The sequence below is a fragment of the Kogia breviceps genome, chromosome 4, assembly GCF_026419965.1.
Source record: "Kogia breviceps isolate mKogBre1 chromosome 4, mKogBre1 haplotype 1, whole genome shotgun sequence".
NCBI lineage: Eukaryota > Metazoa > Chordata > Mammalia > Artiodactyla > Physeteridae > Kogia > Kogia breviceps.
The window spans coordinates 55,518,889-55,533,720 of NC_081313.1; the positions used below are offsets into that span (position 1 = coordinate 55,518,889).

General features: G+C 36.3%; 1 protein-coding gene across 3 annotated transcripts in view; it reads left to right on the top strand.

Annotated features, from left to right (window-relative positions):
• BDP1 (B double prime 1, subunit of RNA polymerase III transcription initiation factor IIIB) overlaps positions 1 to 14,832 on the top strand; it is a 94,636-nt gene that overhangs the window by 18,314 nt on the left and 61,490 nt on the right. For all 3 annotated transcript variants that reach the window (XM_059062539.2, XM_059062540.2, XM_067031109.1), the window contains exons 8-11: positions 1,756 to 1,810; positions 4,457 to 4,597; positions 6,994 to 7,272; positions 8,144 to 8,291. In XM_059062539.2, the coding sequence (XP_058918522.1) occupies positions 1,756 to 1,810; positions 4,457 to 4,597; positions 6,994 to 7,272; positions 8,144 to 8,291 (623 nt within the window). The remainder of the gene's footprint in view (positions 1 to 1,755; positions 1,811 to 4,456; positions 4,598 to 6,993; positions 7,273 to 8,143; positions 8,292 to 14,832) is intronic.

Genomic DNA, 14,832 nt, shown 5'->3' on the forward strand with positions numbered 1-14,832 from the left:
TAAAATATGATGTAGCAATGTTTTAGAATTGAATAATGCCTAAAGATTACTGGTATTTCTCTCAGTATGTTTAATTTAGTGATTGTAGTCTGTTACTTTTTATGTGACTTTTGTTACATGTAGACCTGACTTTTGTTAACTTTTGAGGAAATGTTTAAAGAATAATATGATATTTTAAGGGAGAAAGATGATCTTCCTTGAAAACTTCTATATTACTTGGTAATAAGTTTTATGAGGAAAAACAAAGAATGGAATAGAGGGATAATCTGTAGGTTGAAAGATGTTAGTCACATGAAGTTTTAAAAAAATAGGAAAGGCTAAACTATAGAGCTTAAGGATGTACACTTGGATGACAAACAGTGAGGAAATATAAGAAAGTGATTGTTTTAAAGTCAGGTTAGGACTTCCCTGGTGGCGCAGTGGTTAAGAATCCACCTGCCAATGCAGGGGACACTTCCCTGGTCTGGGAAGATCCCACATGCCGCAGAGCAAGTAAGCCTGTGTGCCACAACTACTGAGCCTGTGCTCTAGAGCCTGTGAGCCACAACTACTGAGCCCACGTACCGCAACTACTGAAGCCTGCATGCCTAGAGCCTGTGCTCCGCAACAAGAGAAGCCACTGCAAGGAGAAGCCTGTGCACCATAGCAAAGAGTAGCCCACACTCGCCGCAACTAGAGAAAGCCTGTGTGCAGCAACAAAGACCCAACACAACCAATAAATAAATAAAAATAAAGTCAGGTTAGTAGGTAGTTTCTTTTGGAGAGAAGAAGGGGGTCATGAAGAGGTTCTTTATTTTGTGTGATTTTTCTCTTTTTTTAATAAAACAATTTTTTTTTTTTTTTTTTTTTTTTTTTGCGGTACGAGGGCCTTTCACTGCTGTGGCCTCTCCCGTTGCGGAGCACAGGCTCTGGACACGCAGGCTCAGCAGCCATGGCTCACGGGCCTAGCCGCTCTGCGGCATGTGGGATCTTCTCAGACTGGGGCACAAACCCGTGTCGCCAGCATCGGCAGGCGGACTCTCAACCACTGTGCCACCAGGGAAGCCCTATTTTTGTATTTCTAATAAAAGCTTTTAGACTGCTGATCTGTAGAAGGGAGAGAGGTTGGCTGATCGTTCCCTCCTGCAGGTTGTGTTTGTATATGTGTATGCCCTCAGACTTTCTAATGACCTTAGGATGCATTGAACCCTAAACCTTAACCATCTCCATCTTAAAGGAGGTAATCTGGAGTGGAACTGGGATTGGGGCTCTTTGGTGCTCAGAAAAGCATGAGGAAATGTTCCTTAATGTAAAGAAGTTTCTAAACATAAACTTGGGCTGCTTCAAAATTTTGCTTAGTTGTTTCTTTACAGCTTCCCCTCCATGCCATTAAAAACAGAATAATAATGTAAGAGGTTTAACTTGATATGAATATACTAGTTTTTAAAGAGTTAATACTGGTTAGCTTAATTGATTACAGTTTGATCTGTTTCCATGCTAGTTGACTTTATTTTTTTTTCTATCCTCTTTAAATCCAGTTTCCATTGCTAATTCATGTTATTGATCATAAGGAGGAGCACAGAACTCAGTATAAATCTCATTTCTATTTTTTAAAAGCTAAGGGTTTAAGTAAGTCGCCTATTAGCAAAGATGTATTATTTATTAGAGAATCATGTTATTATAAGAATTTTATTTTGATGCTTTTTTAAAGGCATAATCTGCACTTGTTTAATGGGAGAAAATTACCAAAGGGTTTTTGTTTTGTTTTGTTAACAGAATAAATTTAAACGTGAAGAGAAAACAAATGGATGGAGAATAGACAAAGCATTCCGTAAGTATTAAGACCTCTTTCACACGGAATCATTTGGAGATTCTAAAAAATGACCAATGTTTTGTCTTTGGTTCCAGTGTGTTTTAGATTTGTTTCATCTCTATATTGTCATAGGAAGAGTAAGACTGGAAATTTTTCTCTTTAGCAGTTCAGGTCTGGCGGATGATACAGATCTATAGGCAAGGGAATAGCTAAAACATCAAGAAGCAAGTAAGCAGAGTTCTGAGTCCAAGAAATTAGGGAGACTGAAGATACAATTTCTAAGTGCTCTTTATTCTGGGAGAACTGTATTGAAGAAAAAGTTAATTGTTTTTGTCAGATATTACACTATAGATGATTCCTTACCTACCGTGGTAAGTCTGTCATTCAGTTAGTAATACAGACCACCTGCTGTGTGCTAGTCACTGTTGTAGGCATTGAGGATATCATGGTGAACAGGGCAGATGAGAATCCAGCTTTCAGAGCCTTAAGTCTAATTAGGTGGGGGAGGAATATTATTGGTAAGCAGGATAATTTCAGATAGTGATTAATTTCTAAGAAGAAAAAAGGGAGTTAGGGGGTGGGTGTTTAGATTGGGTATTAAGGGAAGTTCTATCTGAAGAGGTGATTTAAAAAAAATAAATTTATTTATTTTATGTATTTATTTTTGGCTGCATTGGGTCTTCGATGCTGTGCACGGGCTTTTCTCTAGTTGCGGCGAGCGGGGGCTACTCTTTGTTGTGGTGTGCGGGTGTCTCACTGCAGTGGCTTCTCTTGTTGCGGAGCACAGGCTCTAGGCACACGGGCTTCAGTAGTTGTGGCTCACAGGCTCAGTAGTTGTGGCTCGTGGGCTCTAGAGCACAGGCTCAGTAGTTGTGGCGCACGGGCTTAGCTGCTCCACAGCATGTGTGATCTTCCCGGACCAGGGCTTGAGCCTGTGCCCCCTGCATTGGCAGGCAGATTCTTAACCACTGTGCCACCAGGGAAGCCCCTGAAGAGGTGACGTTTGAATTTAGACCTGATTTGAAGAAATGTTATATACCTTTCAGCTTTTAACTAATAGCCTCATTAAAATGAACATTGTTTCTTTTTAAGTCCAGAGAACTACATCAAGGGATCTGTAAAGAAAAACAGAATTAAATGTACTATTTAAAGTAGTTCCTGTATTCTTTGTTTGGAATATAATTACCAACATTTCATGATTAATAAGTGTATTCAGTGTTCATTTGCCATAGTGCTAATCTTAGAAAAAAATTCTAAAGAGAGGTACTTAGATTGTATAGCATGTACATTTATTTTATGAGTAGACACAAAGGTAGATGAGTGGACCCTGTACCTTGCCAATGTGGTATTGAGTCCTCAGGAAAACCACTTCCAGGAATGGCTCCTGGAAGATCTGGAATATTTTAGTCCTCAACCCTCTCCCTTTTTGAGAAGTGGTCTTGAAACTTTTCGTTATGTTTAATGCATTATAATCAGAAAAGAGTCCATAAATCTATAAACAGTCTTTGTGGGGTGTGGAACCATTGTTAAAAAAACCATTATAATAGAACCTTTAAAATTCACTGTTTGATGCTTTGTAGTGGAAATTGTTAAAACAAACAAACAAACAAACCCAAATGGTGTTTTTAGAACTTATAATTAAAAATAAATTCCTCTGAGAACTTTATGGATTATTTTAGTGCTGTGTTTTTCAGAACCATTTGTGTGGAAGGTCAGAACAGATAAAAAGCTGGGTCCACAATAAAATAGGGCTTTCACTAATCTAAGGTTTGGGCTTAGTTTCCTGAGGCTAATTTATTTTTGTTTTGGTATATACCTCTTTTTCTGAGGCCATCTTGTAATCAAAACAATCTTCAAGCTTATGTATATAGAGCACTATTTTCCCTGTATTCACTTCTCTGTATTCACTGTATTTGTAGACATAGAGCTGAGGCAAGGATTGACTCCTGGAGTGGATTCATTCTGGTTTGTTCATAGATTACTCTTTCTGATATGATACTGTTAATAGGTATTTACTGAGAGTGGTCCTGATCAATATTCATTTACTATCCTCCTTGCTGATATTTGGAAGAGTAAGAGTTAATAGTGAAAGAGTTGTAATAAAGTGAGGATATAAAGTGGTAGATAGGCTTTTAAGGACTTCTTCATCATCCTAGCCTTTTAAAAAAGTATATTTATAATTATGGACAGTGCAATTTATAGTTTGAGTTTTGACAAAGAGTACACCTGTGTAACCACAACACAAAACAAGCCATAGAACATTTTCATCACTCCAGCGAGGCCACTTCTTTCCCTTTCTAGTCAATCTCCACTCCTAATCCTGATCCAGGCAACTACTATTTTCATTTGAATCATCATAGGTTAGTTTATCTTGTTTTAGAACATCTTATTCATAGAATCATATGGTATATACTCTTTTGTGTTTGGCTTCTTTCACTCAGCATGGTTTTTTTTTTTTTTTAAACTAATATAGTTTGTTCCTTTTTATTGCTCAGTGGTATTCTGTTGTGTGACTGTACTATAGTGATTAGAGTTCTTTGTCTGTTCTGCTGCTAAGCCCATTCGCTTTTGATGTTATACTTAAGAAAAATTAAAACTTGAAAGTTCTTTTCCTTTTTTTAAAACAAAAACTTGAAGTTTCTTTTTTTTTATTTTTTTAAACAGAGGAAAAGCGCCCTTTTGACTTCGATTTTTTTGCTCATTTGCTTCAGAAAGTTCTTGCTGAAGAAGAGAAAAGAAAACAAAAATCTGTTAAAAATCAGAGTTTAAAAGAGAAGTCCTCTAAATCACGGAAAAATGTAAAAGGTATTTATTTAAAAGAAAGTGTGTTATTTTACTTAATAATAATAGGCTTGCAATATTGTCCCTCAAGTCTTAGGGTGTTCATATGTAGTTCAGGTAGTTGAGATCATCAGGACATCTAATTGGAGGGAATTGATTTTTCTTCAATCTTCTAGTTATCTGGCCCCAAACAGCAGCTCCCTTTTAAATTTTATAATTGCATGGCTGGGCTATTTGACATCTTTCTTGCATTGAGGGCATAGTTGTAGCTAATAAAGGAGCATCAGAATATTGGGGTGTCATGTTTGGTTACTTATTATCATTTTTCTCTGTAAAACAAATCTGGCACAAAAGTCTAAAAAAAAAAATGGAACTCTAATACTTTGGGCTTGTGACTCAACTGTGTTGTTTGAGCACACCTTATTTCTGAGGGTTAATGTTGACTTGTACCAGGTAGGAAATTGTTTATATGTGGATATTTCTATTTTTAGGCTTATATTTTCTTAACTATTTGAATTCTGATCTGAGGACAATGTTTAGCTATAATCACATAATTTAAAGAATCTTTGAACTACAGGGAACCTTATATATTAGTTATACATTCTAGCCCCTTTCCTTTTGTTTTAATAACCCAGAAATAACCTCAGAGATCCTAAGTCATTTTTTCCTAAGGTCTCACAGTGTTAGTAGTGGTAGAGGCAGGACTCAAGCTAGGACTGTGAGAGCCTGTGTAGGGGGACCCCAAGAGCACCCCCAGGTTCAATTATTTGCTAGGACTCACAGGATTTAGCATATAGTTGTACAGACAATTGAGATTTATTACAATGAAAGTGTACAGAGCAAAATTGGCAAAGGGAAAGGCACATAGGTCAAAGTCTAGGGAAAAGAAGTAAAGCTTCCAAGAGTCCTCTTCCAGTAGAGTCACACAGGATGTGCTTAATTCCCCAACAACAAGTAGGAATGAGGTATGTAAAAAGCTGTCTACCAGGGAATCTTGTTAGAAAGTCAGCACCCAAGATTTTTATTAGAGGTTGGTCACGTAGACACCTTCTTCCTGGAATGTACCAGAGTTCAAAACTCCCAAAAGGAAAGCATTTGTTCAGCATAAACCACATTGTTTGTTTAAACAATTTAGGTATAGCGAGCCACTTTTGTCAGTTAGGCTGGTGGGAACTCTCCCCAAACCCAAATTTCCAGACACAGCCCAAGGGCCAACCTTTTAAGCAGGCCTTTCAAAGGAGAGCAGTGAGGCCTGCTTTGTTAACTCCTGCACAGAGCCAATATAGAACTTTTTCTAGAGCATAGTGCCCCTATCTTTTTAAAAGTAGTATTGATGGGGCTTCCCTGGTGGCGCAGTGGTTGAGAATCCGCCTGCCAGTGCAGGGGACACGGGTTTGTGCCCCTATCTGGGAAGATCCCACATGCCGTGGAGCAGCTGGGCCCGTGAGCCATGGCCGCTGGGCCTGTGCGTGCGGAGCCTGTGCTCCGCAACGGGAGAGGCCACAACGGTGAGAGGCCCGCATAACGCAAAAAAAAAAAAATTAAAAAAAAATAAAAGTAGTATTGATAACTGCAAAGTTATTTCATTCTTTAGTCATTTTTTTTACTTACATAGCCCTGGGAAATTAAAATAGATATATTAATCTATCACTAATCTTGTGGTTATTATGTTACATTGATAGCATAAGTAACTCACTGTATCTTATTTAGTGTGAGAACTTTTCAGGTAGTTTGTTATAAGTCTCAGAATTTAAAAATTGCTGATTATTATTCTGATAAAGAATAAATCCAGCATATTTTCTTAGTTTTAAAATCTTGTTTTGACTTTTTTGAATAAAAATAAATAACATTTTATTATTTTTGCTTTTTAAAACGTAATTCATTATTTTCATCTTTTGATATGGTTAACTATTAATATGCCTTCAAAAAAAGGCACTAGAAATTGTTTTAAAATATTTGTTAATAAGGTTGTTCATTGAAAAACAAAGGATACAGAAAATAAAATAGTTGAACTCTCTCTTGTACCCTGCCCTCAAAGTCTTCAGCTTTCTTAGGGATGATTGTTAGTAAACTCTCTTCTATGCCTATATATGTGTATGTGTCTTAGAGTGTATGTAATTGTTTTTCTTAAAATAAAAGTGTGGTGATACTGTGTATATTGTTCTGCAACTTGATTTTTTTTTAAGGCAACAATATTTTTTGAATCTTGTACATGACTACATACAAACCTACCTCATTGGTTTTTGCTGCATGGATTTCTATAGCATAAATGTATTATAACTTATTTAGTCATTCTCTATTGGACAGTTTAGGTTGTCTTTAAATATTCACTCAGACATCCTTAAGTGTTTATCTTCTCCACCTTTAAGAATTTTTCTGTAGGTTGTTTTTATATTTATAACAATTTCTCTTACTTTAAGTGAAAAAAGTTGCCAGTGAAAGAGTGAATGATAATCCAGATGAGTCTGTGAGCACTAGAATTTCAGACACAGAAGGATCTCAAAAGGATGCTCAGACAGTTGAAGAAGAACAGTCTCTGACTTTATCAGGACAGGATTCAGAACAGAATGCATTAAAACAAGATATAAATCAAAAGAAAAGGAGAAGAAAGAATCAGGATGAAGGTAGTGAACAAGAGGTAAATCTTTCAGGAAATGCCACTGTTCAACCAGGCTCTTCTAAAGGAGAAAACCACAAAAGTAAGTGTATTACATATTTTAATAGACCCTATATTACTTGTGAAGACATGTACACTAAGATGATGTATAACTTAACTACTTTTCTTCTGGATAGTAGCAACTAATAATGCTTATTAATTGGTTCTGTATTCACGGTACTGTGTTAAACACTTTTACTTTTAATTTAAAAAAAAAGTTTATTAAAAAAAGAGTGAAATGGGGAGATATTTCTCTCAAGTTTGTCTCTGAGATGTGTTACCTCCTATGTACTCGCATTAACAATTATTCTAAGTCACGTGCATATAATTAAATGTGTATTGTGTCTGTTAATAAATCACAGGTTTTCATGTTCTGCCTCTACAGAGCACCTCTATGAACCCAAAATAAGTTGTTTAATTTGTATAAAAGGTACTAGAATAAGTATTCGTCTCATTTTTCTTTTTAAAAACTCCCTAGTATACAGACATTTTTATAGTTGTGAGTCACTAGGGAATGAGAGCTAAGAGTTTAGGGAAGTCTTGGTCTCTTTCTTTAAGAATTCACATATAGATTACTTAAAGCAGATAACCAAGTAGAGGAGAAAAAGATAGTAGCAGACCAGAACAACCTTTCTATAGGATTTATGTTTTATGTGGCTCAACTTCACCAATAAGATTTTAATAAGTGAATCCTGATAGATAGCAAAGTGTGATTTATAAGCATCATAATATGCTCTTTGTGGCTTACTAGTAAAGACATTACATATAAAGCAGAATAGCTCAACTTTTAAGAAATTGGTCTTCGGGATAATTTCTTAATCATTACATTACAGTGTTATATGTGTGTCCTTTGTGTTTTAAATATATATGTTTTTGCTATCATTTTTATAATAATATTGTATTTGTATTAATAGATAAATGCCTGTCTTTAAGTCCTGAGATGAATGAAGATGAAAGCAATAAGGAACAAAAGCTTCCCTGTGTACAGAACACAGATGACATTGTGGGTCTATCCTCTAATGAAAAGGCTGAGAAAAGAACTGACCCTGCTCTTTCACCAAGGTATTTTATGTATCTTTACTCACTTTATCTACATCTTCTATCAGTTACCAAAGGAGTGTGAAATCTCCACCTGTAATTGTGAATTTGCTTATTTCTCTTTTCAGTTCTATTTGTTTTTCTTCATGTCTTTTGAAGCTCTTTTGTTAGGTGTATACATATCTAGGATTGTTGTATCTTCTTGGTGAAATGACCCTTTTATCATTTGTGTGATATCATTCTGGTATTGCTCTTTGTTCTGATGATTGCTATGCCACTACAGCTTTCTTGTGGTTAATACTTGCATGGGTTTATCATTTTCTGTAAAGATTTTCTCTTGATTTTTGCTTTTCAGCAATTTGAATGTGATGTATCCTGCTGAGGTTTTTTTGTTTGTTTGTTTTTACTTGTGGTAAAAAACACATAAGATCTGCTCCTCTTACAAGTTTTTAAAATGTACAGTGTTGTTAACTATGAGCACAGTGTTGTACAGCAAATCTCTAGAACACTTTCATCTTGCATGACTGAAACTCTATATCTTTTGAACAGTAACTCTTTATTTCCTCCTTACCCCAGCCCCTGGTAACCACCATACTACTTTCTATGAGTTTGGTTACTTTAGATACTTCATGTAAGTGGAATCATAAATATTTATCCTTCTATGAGTGGCTTTTTTCACCTAGCATGATGTTTTCAAAGTTCATCCATGTTGTAGCATATGAAGGATTTCCGTTTTTATGGTCAAATGATATTCCATTGTAAGTATATAGCACATTTTGTTTATTCATTTATCTGTCAATGGACATTTAGGTTGTTTCCATCTCTTGGCTATTATGAATAATGCTGCAATAAACATGGAACTGAAGATATTTCTTTGAGACCCTGTCTTCGGTTCTTCTGGATAAATACCCAGAAGGGAAATTGCTGGATCATATGATAATTCTGTTTTAAAATATTTTGAAGAGCCTCCGTACTGTTTTTCATTGTGGCTGCATTTTATATTCCCACCCACAGTTCATAAGAATTCCAGTTTTTCCATACTCTTGCCAGCATTTATTATTTTCTGTTTTCTAAAAAATTAATATATATATTTTAATTAATACATATTTTAAATTACATATATATTTTAAAAAATTAATGTTAGTATAATATAATAGTTCCTAACAGGTGTGAGGTGATACTTCACTGTGGCTTTGATTTGCATTTCCCTGATGATTGTGATGTTGAGCATCTTTATTTTATTTTATTTTTTATTTATTTACTTATTTTTGGCTGCATTGGGTCTTCGTTGCTGCATGCGGGCTTTTTTAGTTGCGGCGAGTGGGAGCTATTCTTCGTTGTGGTGCGCGGGCTTCTCATTGCAGTGGCTTCTCTTGTTGCAGAGCACGGGCCCTTGGCGCGTGGGCTTCAGTAGCTGTGGCACGCAGGCTCAGCAATTGTGGCTCGTGGGCTTTAGAGCACAGGCTCAGTAGTTGTGGTGCACGGGCTTAGTTGCTCCACAGTGTGTGGGATCTTCCCGGATCAGGGCTCAAACTCGTGTCCCCTGCATTGGCAGGTGGATTCTTAACCACTGTGCCACCAGGGAAGTCCCTTGAGCATCTTTAAATGTTACTTGTTGGCCATTTATATGTCTTAGGTGAAGAAATGTCTATTCAATTCCTTTTCCAGTTTTTTAATTGAGTTATTTGTTTTTCTGTTCCTGAGTTCTAGGAGTTCCTTTTATATTTTGGATATTAAGCCCTTATCCAGTATATGGTTTACAAATCTTTTCTCCCATTCCATAGGTTGCCTTTTGACTCTTGATTGTTTCCTTTGCTGTACAGAAGGTTTTTGGTTTGATATAGTTCCACTTGTCTATTTTTACTTTTCCTACCTGTGCCTTTTGTGTCATGTCCAAGAAATTATTACCAATATCAATCTTATGAAGCTTTCCCCCATCTTTTCCTTTAGGAATTTTATACTTTAAGGTGTTACTTTTAATGCGGTGGGCCTGGGTTCAATCCCTGGTTGGGGAACTAAGATCCCACAAACCACGTGGCATAGCTGAAAAAGAAAAAAATAAAAGGTGTTACCTTTAAATCTTTATTCCATTTTGAGTTGATTTTTGTGTATGGTATAAGATAAAGGTCCAGTTTCTCTTTTTTTGAATATGGATATCTAGCTTTCCCAACATCTTTTGCTGAAGAGATTATCCTTTTCATATTGTGTAGTTTGGGCACCCTGTCAAAGATCATTTGACTGTTTCTGCATGGATCTGTTCTGTTCCATTGGTTGGCATGTACCCGCTTTTTTTTTTTTTTTTTTTTAACATCTTTATTGGAGTATAATTGTTTTACAATAGTGTGTTAGTTTTCCCTGTACAACAAACTGAATCAGTTATACATACACACATGCTCCCCCATCTCCTCCCTCTTGCATCACCCTCTCTCCCACCCCCCCAGGCGGTCACAAAGCACAGAGGTGATCTCCCTGTGCTATGCAGCAGCTTCCCACCAGCTATCTAATTTACATTTGATAGTGTATATATGTCCCTGCCACTCCCCCACTTCGTCACAGCCCACCCCTCCCCCTCCCCATATCCTCAAGTCCATGCTCGAGTAAGTCTGTGTTTTATTCCCGTCCTACCACTAATCTCTTCATGACATTTTTTTCCCTTAGAGTCCATATATATGTGTTAGCATATGGTATTTGTTTTTCTCCTTCTGACTTACTTCACTCTGTATGACAGACTCCAGGTCCATCCACCTCATTATAAATAACTCAGTTTCATTTCTTTTTATGGCTGAGTAATATTCCATTGTGTATATGTGCCACATCTTCTTTATCCATTTATCTGTTGATGGACACTTAGGTTGCTTCCATGTCCTGGCTATTGTAAATAGAGCTGCAATGAACATTTTGGTACATGAGTCTTTCTGAATTATGGTTTTCTCAGGGTATATGCCCAGTAGTGGGATTGCTGGGTCGTATGGTAGTTCTATTTGTAGTTTTTTAAGGAACCTCCATACTGTTCTCCATAGCGGCTGTATCAATTTACATTCCCACCAGCAGTGCAAGAGGGTTCCCTTTTCTCCACACCCTCTCCAGCATTTATTGTTTCTAGAGTTTTTGATGATGGCCAATCTGGCCGGTGTGAGATGATATCTCATTGTAGTTTTGATTTGCATTTCTCTAATGATTAATGAGGTTGAGCATTCTTTCATGTGTTTGTTAGCAATCTGTATATCTTCTTTGGAGAAATGTCTATTTAGTTCTTCTGCCCATTTTTGGATTGGGTTGTTTGTTTTTTTGTTATTGAGCTGCATGAGTTGCTTATAAATTTTGGAAATTAATCCTTTGTCAGTTGCTTCATTTGCAAATATTTTCTCCCATTCTGAGGGTTGTCTTTTGGTCTTGTTTATGGTATCCTTTGCTGTGCAAAAGCTTTTAAGTTTCATTAGGTCCCATTTGTTTATTTGTGTTTTTATTCCCATTTCTCTAGGAGATGGGTCAAAAAGGATCTTGCTGTGATTTATGTCGTATAGTGTTCTGCCTATGTTTTCCTCTAAGAGTTTGATAGTGTCTGGCCTTACATTTAGGTCTTTAACCCATTTTGAGTTTATTTTTGTGTGTGGTGTTAGGGATTGTTCTAATTTCATACTTTTACATGTAGCTGTCCAGTTTTCCCAGCACCACTTATTGAAGAGGCTGTCTTTTCTCCACTGTATATCCTTCCCTCCTTTATCAAAGATAAGGTGACCATATGTGTGTGGGTTTATCTCTGGGCTCTCTATCCTGTTCCATTGATCTATATTTCTGTTTTTGTGCCGGTACCATATTGTCTTGATTACTGTAGCCTTGTAGTAGAGTCTGAAGTCAGGGAGCCTAATTCCTCCAGCTCCATTTCTCGTTCTCAAGATTGCTTTGGCTATTCGGGGTCTTTTGTGTTTCCATACAAATTGTGAAATTTTTTGTTCTAGTTCTGTAAAAAATGCCAGTGGTAATTTGATAGGGATTGCATTGAATCGGTAGATTGCTTTGGGTAGTATAGTCATTTTCACAATGTTGATTCTTCCAATCCAAGAACATGGTATATTTCTCCACCTATTTGTATCATCTTTAATTTCTTTCATCAGTGTCTTATAGTTTTCTGCATACAAGTCTTTTGTCTCCTTAGGTAGGTTTATTCCTAGATATTTTATTCTTTTTGTTGCAATGGTAAATGGGAGTGTTTTCTTAATTTCACTCTCAGATTTTTCATCTTTAGTGTATAAGAATGCCAGAGATTTCTGTGCATTAATTTTGTATCCTGCAACTTTACCAAATTCATTGATTAGTTCTAGTAGTTTTCTGGTAGCATCCTTAGTATTCTCTATGTATAGTATCATGTCATCTGCAAACAGTGACAGCTTTACTTCTTCTTTTCCTATTTGGATTCCTTTTATTTCTTTTTCTTCTCTGATTGCTGTGGCTAGAACTTCCAAAACTATGTTGACTAAGAGTGGTGAGAGTGGGCAACCTTGTCTTGTTCCTGATCTTAGTGGAAATGGTTTCAGTTTTTCACCATTGAGAACGATGCTGGCTGTGGGTTTGTCATATGTGGCCTTTATTATGTTGAGGAAAGTTCCCTGTATGCCTACTTTCTGCAAGGTTTTTATCATAAATGAGTGTTGAATTTTGTCAAAAGCTTTCTCTGCATCTATTGAGATGATCATATGGTTTTTCTCCTTCAGTTTGTTGATATGGTGTATCACGTTGATTGATTTGCGTATATTGAAGAATCCTTGCATTCCTGGGATAAACCCCACTTGATCATGGTGTATGATCCTTTTAATGTGCTGTTGGATTCTGTTTGCTAATATTTTGTTGAGGATTTTTGCATCTATGTTCATCAGTGATATTGGCCTGTAGTTTTCTTTCTTTGTGACGTCTTTGTCTGGTTTTGGTATCAGGGTGATGTTGGCCTCATAGAATGAGTTTGGGAGTGTTCCTCCCTCTGCTATCTGTTGGAAGAGTTTGAGAAGGATAGGTGTTAGCTCTTCTCTAAATGTTTGATAGAATTCGCCTGTGAAGCCATCTGGTCCTGGGCTTTTGTTTGCTGGAAGATTTTTAATCACAGTTTCAATTTCAGTGCTTGTGATTGGTCTGTTCATATTTTCTATTTCTTCCTGGTTCAGTCTCGGCAGGTTGTACATTTCTAAGAATTTGTCCATTTCTTCCAGGTTGTCCATTTTATTGGCATACAGTTGCTTGTAGTAATCTCTAATAATCTTTTGTATTTCTGCAGTGTCAGTTGTTATATCTCCTTTTTCATTTCTAATTCTATTGATTTGAGTCTTCTCCCTTTTTTTCTTGATGAGTCTGGCTAATGGTTTATCAATTTTATTTATCTTCTCAAAGAACCAGCTTTTACTCTTATTGATCTTTGCTATTGTTTCCTTCCTTTCTTTTTCATTTATTTCTGATCTGATCTTTATGATTTCTTTCCTTCTGCTAAATTTGGGGTTTTTTTGTTCTTCTTTCTCTAATTGCTTTAAGTGCAAAGTTAGGTTGTTTATTCGAGATGTTTCCTGTTTCTTAAGGTATGATTGTATTGCTATAAACTTGCCTCTTAGAACTGCTTTTGCTGTATCCCATAGGTTTTGGGTTGTTGTGTCTCCATTGTCATTTGTTTCTAAGTATTTTTTGATTTCCTCTTTGATTTCTTCAGTGATCACTTCGTTATTAAGTAGTGTATTGTTTAGCCTCCATGTGTTTGTATTTTTTACAGATCTTTTCCTATAATTGATATCTAGTCTCATAGCGTTGTGGTCGGAAAAGATACTTGATACAATTTCAATTTTCTTAAATTTGCCAAGGCTAGATTTGTGACCCAATATATGATCAATCCTGGAGAATGTTCCATGAGCACTTGAGAAAAATGTGTATTCTGTTGTTTTTGGATGGAATGTCCTATAAATATCAATTAAGACCATCTTGTGTAATGTATCATTTAAAGCTTGTGTTTCCTTATTTATTTTCATTTTGGATGATCTGTCCATTGGTGAAAGTGGGGTGTTAAAGTCCCCCATTATAATTGTGTTACTGTCAATTTCCCCTTTTAAGGCTGTTAGTATTTGCCTTATGTATTGAGGTGCGCCTATGTTGGGTGCATAAATATTTACAATTGTTATATCTTCTTCATGGATCGATCCCTTGATCATTATGTAGTGTCCTTCTTTGTCTCTTGTAATAGTCTTTATTTTAAAGTCTATTTTGTCTGATATGAGAATTGCTACTCCAGCTTTCTTCTGATTTCCATTTGCATGGAATATCTTTTTCCATCCCCTTACTTTCAGTCTGTATGTGTCCCTAGGTCTGAAGTGGGTCTCTTGTAGACAGCATATATATGGGTCTTGTTTTTGTATCCATTCAGGCAGTCTGTGTCTTTTGGTGGGAGCATTTAATCCATTTACATTTAAGGTAATTATCGATATGTATGTTCCTGTTACCATTTACTTAATTGTTTCGGGTTGTTCTTGTAGGTCTTTTCCTTCTCTTGTGTTTCTTGCCTAGAGAAGTTCCTTTAGGATTTGTTGTAGAGCTG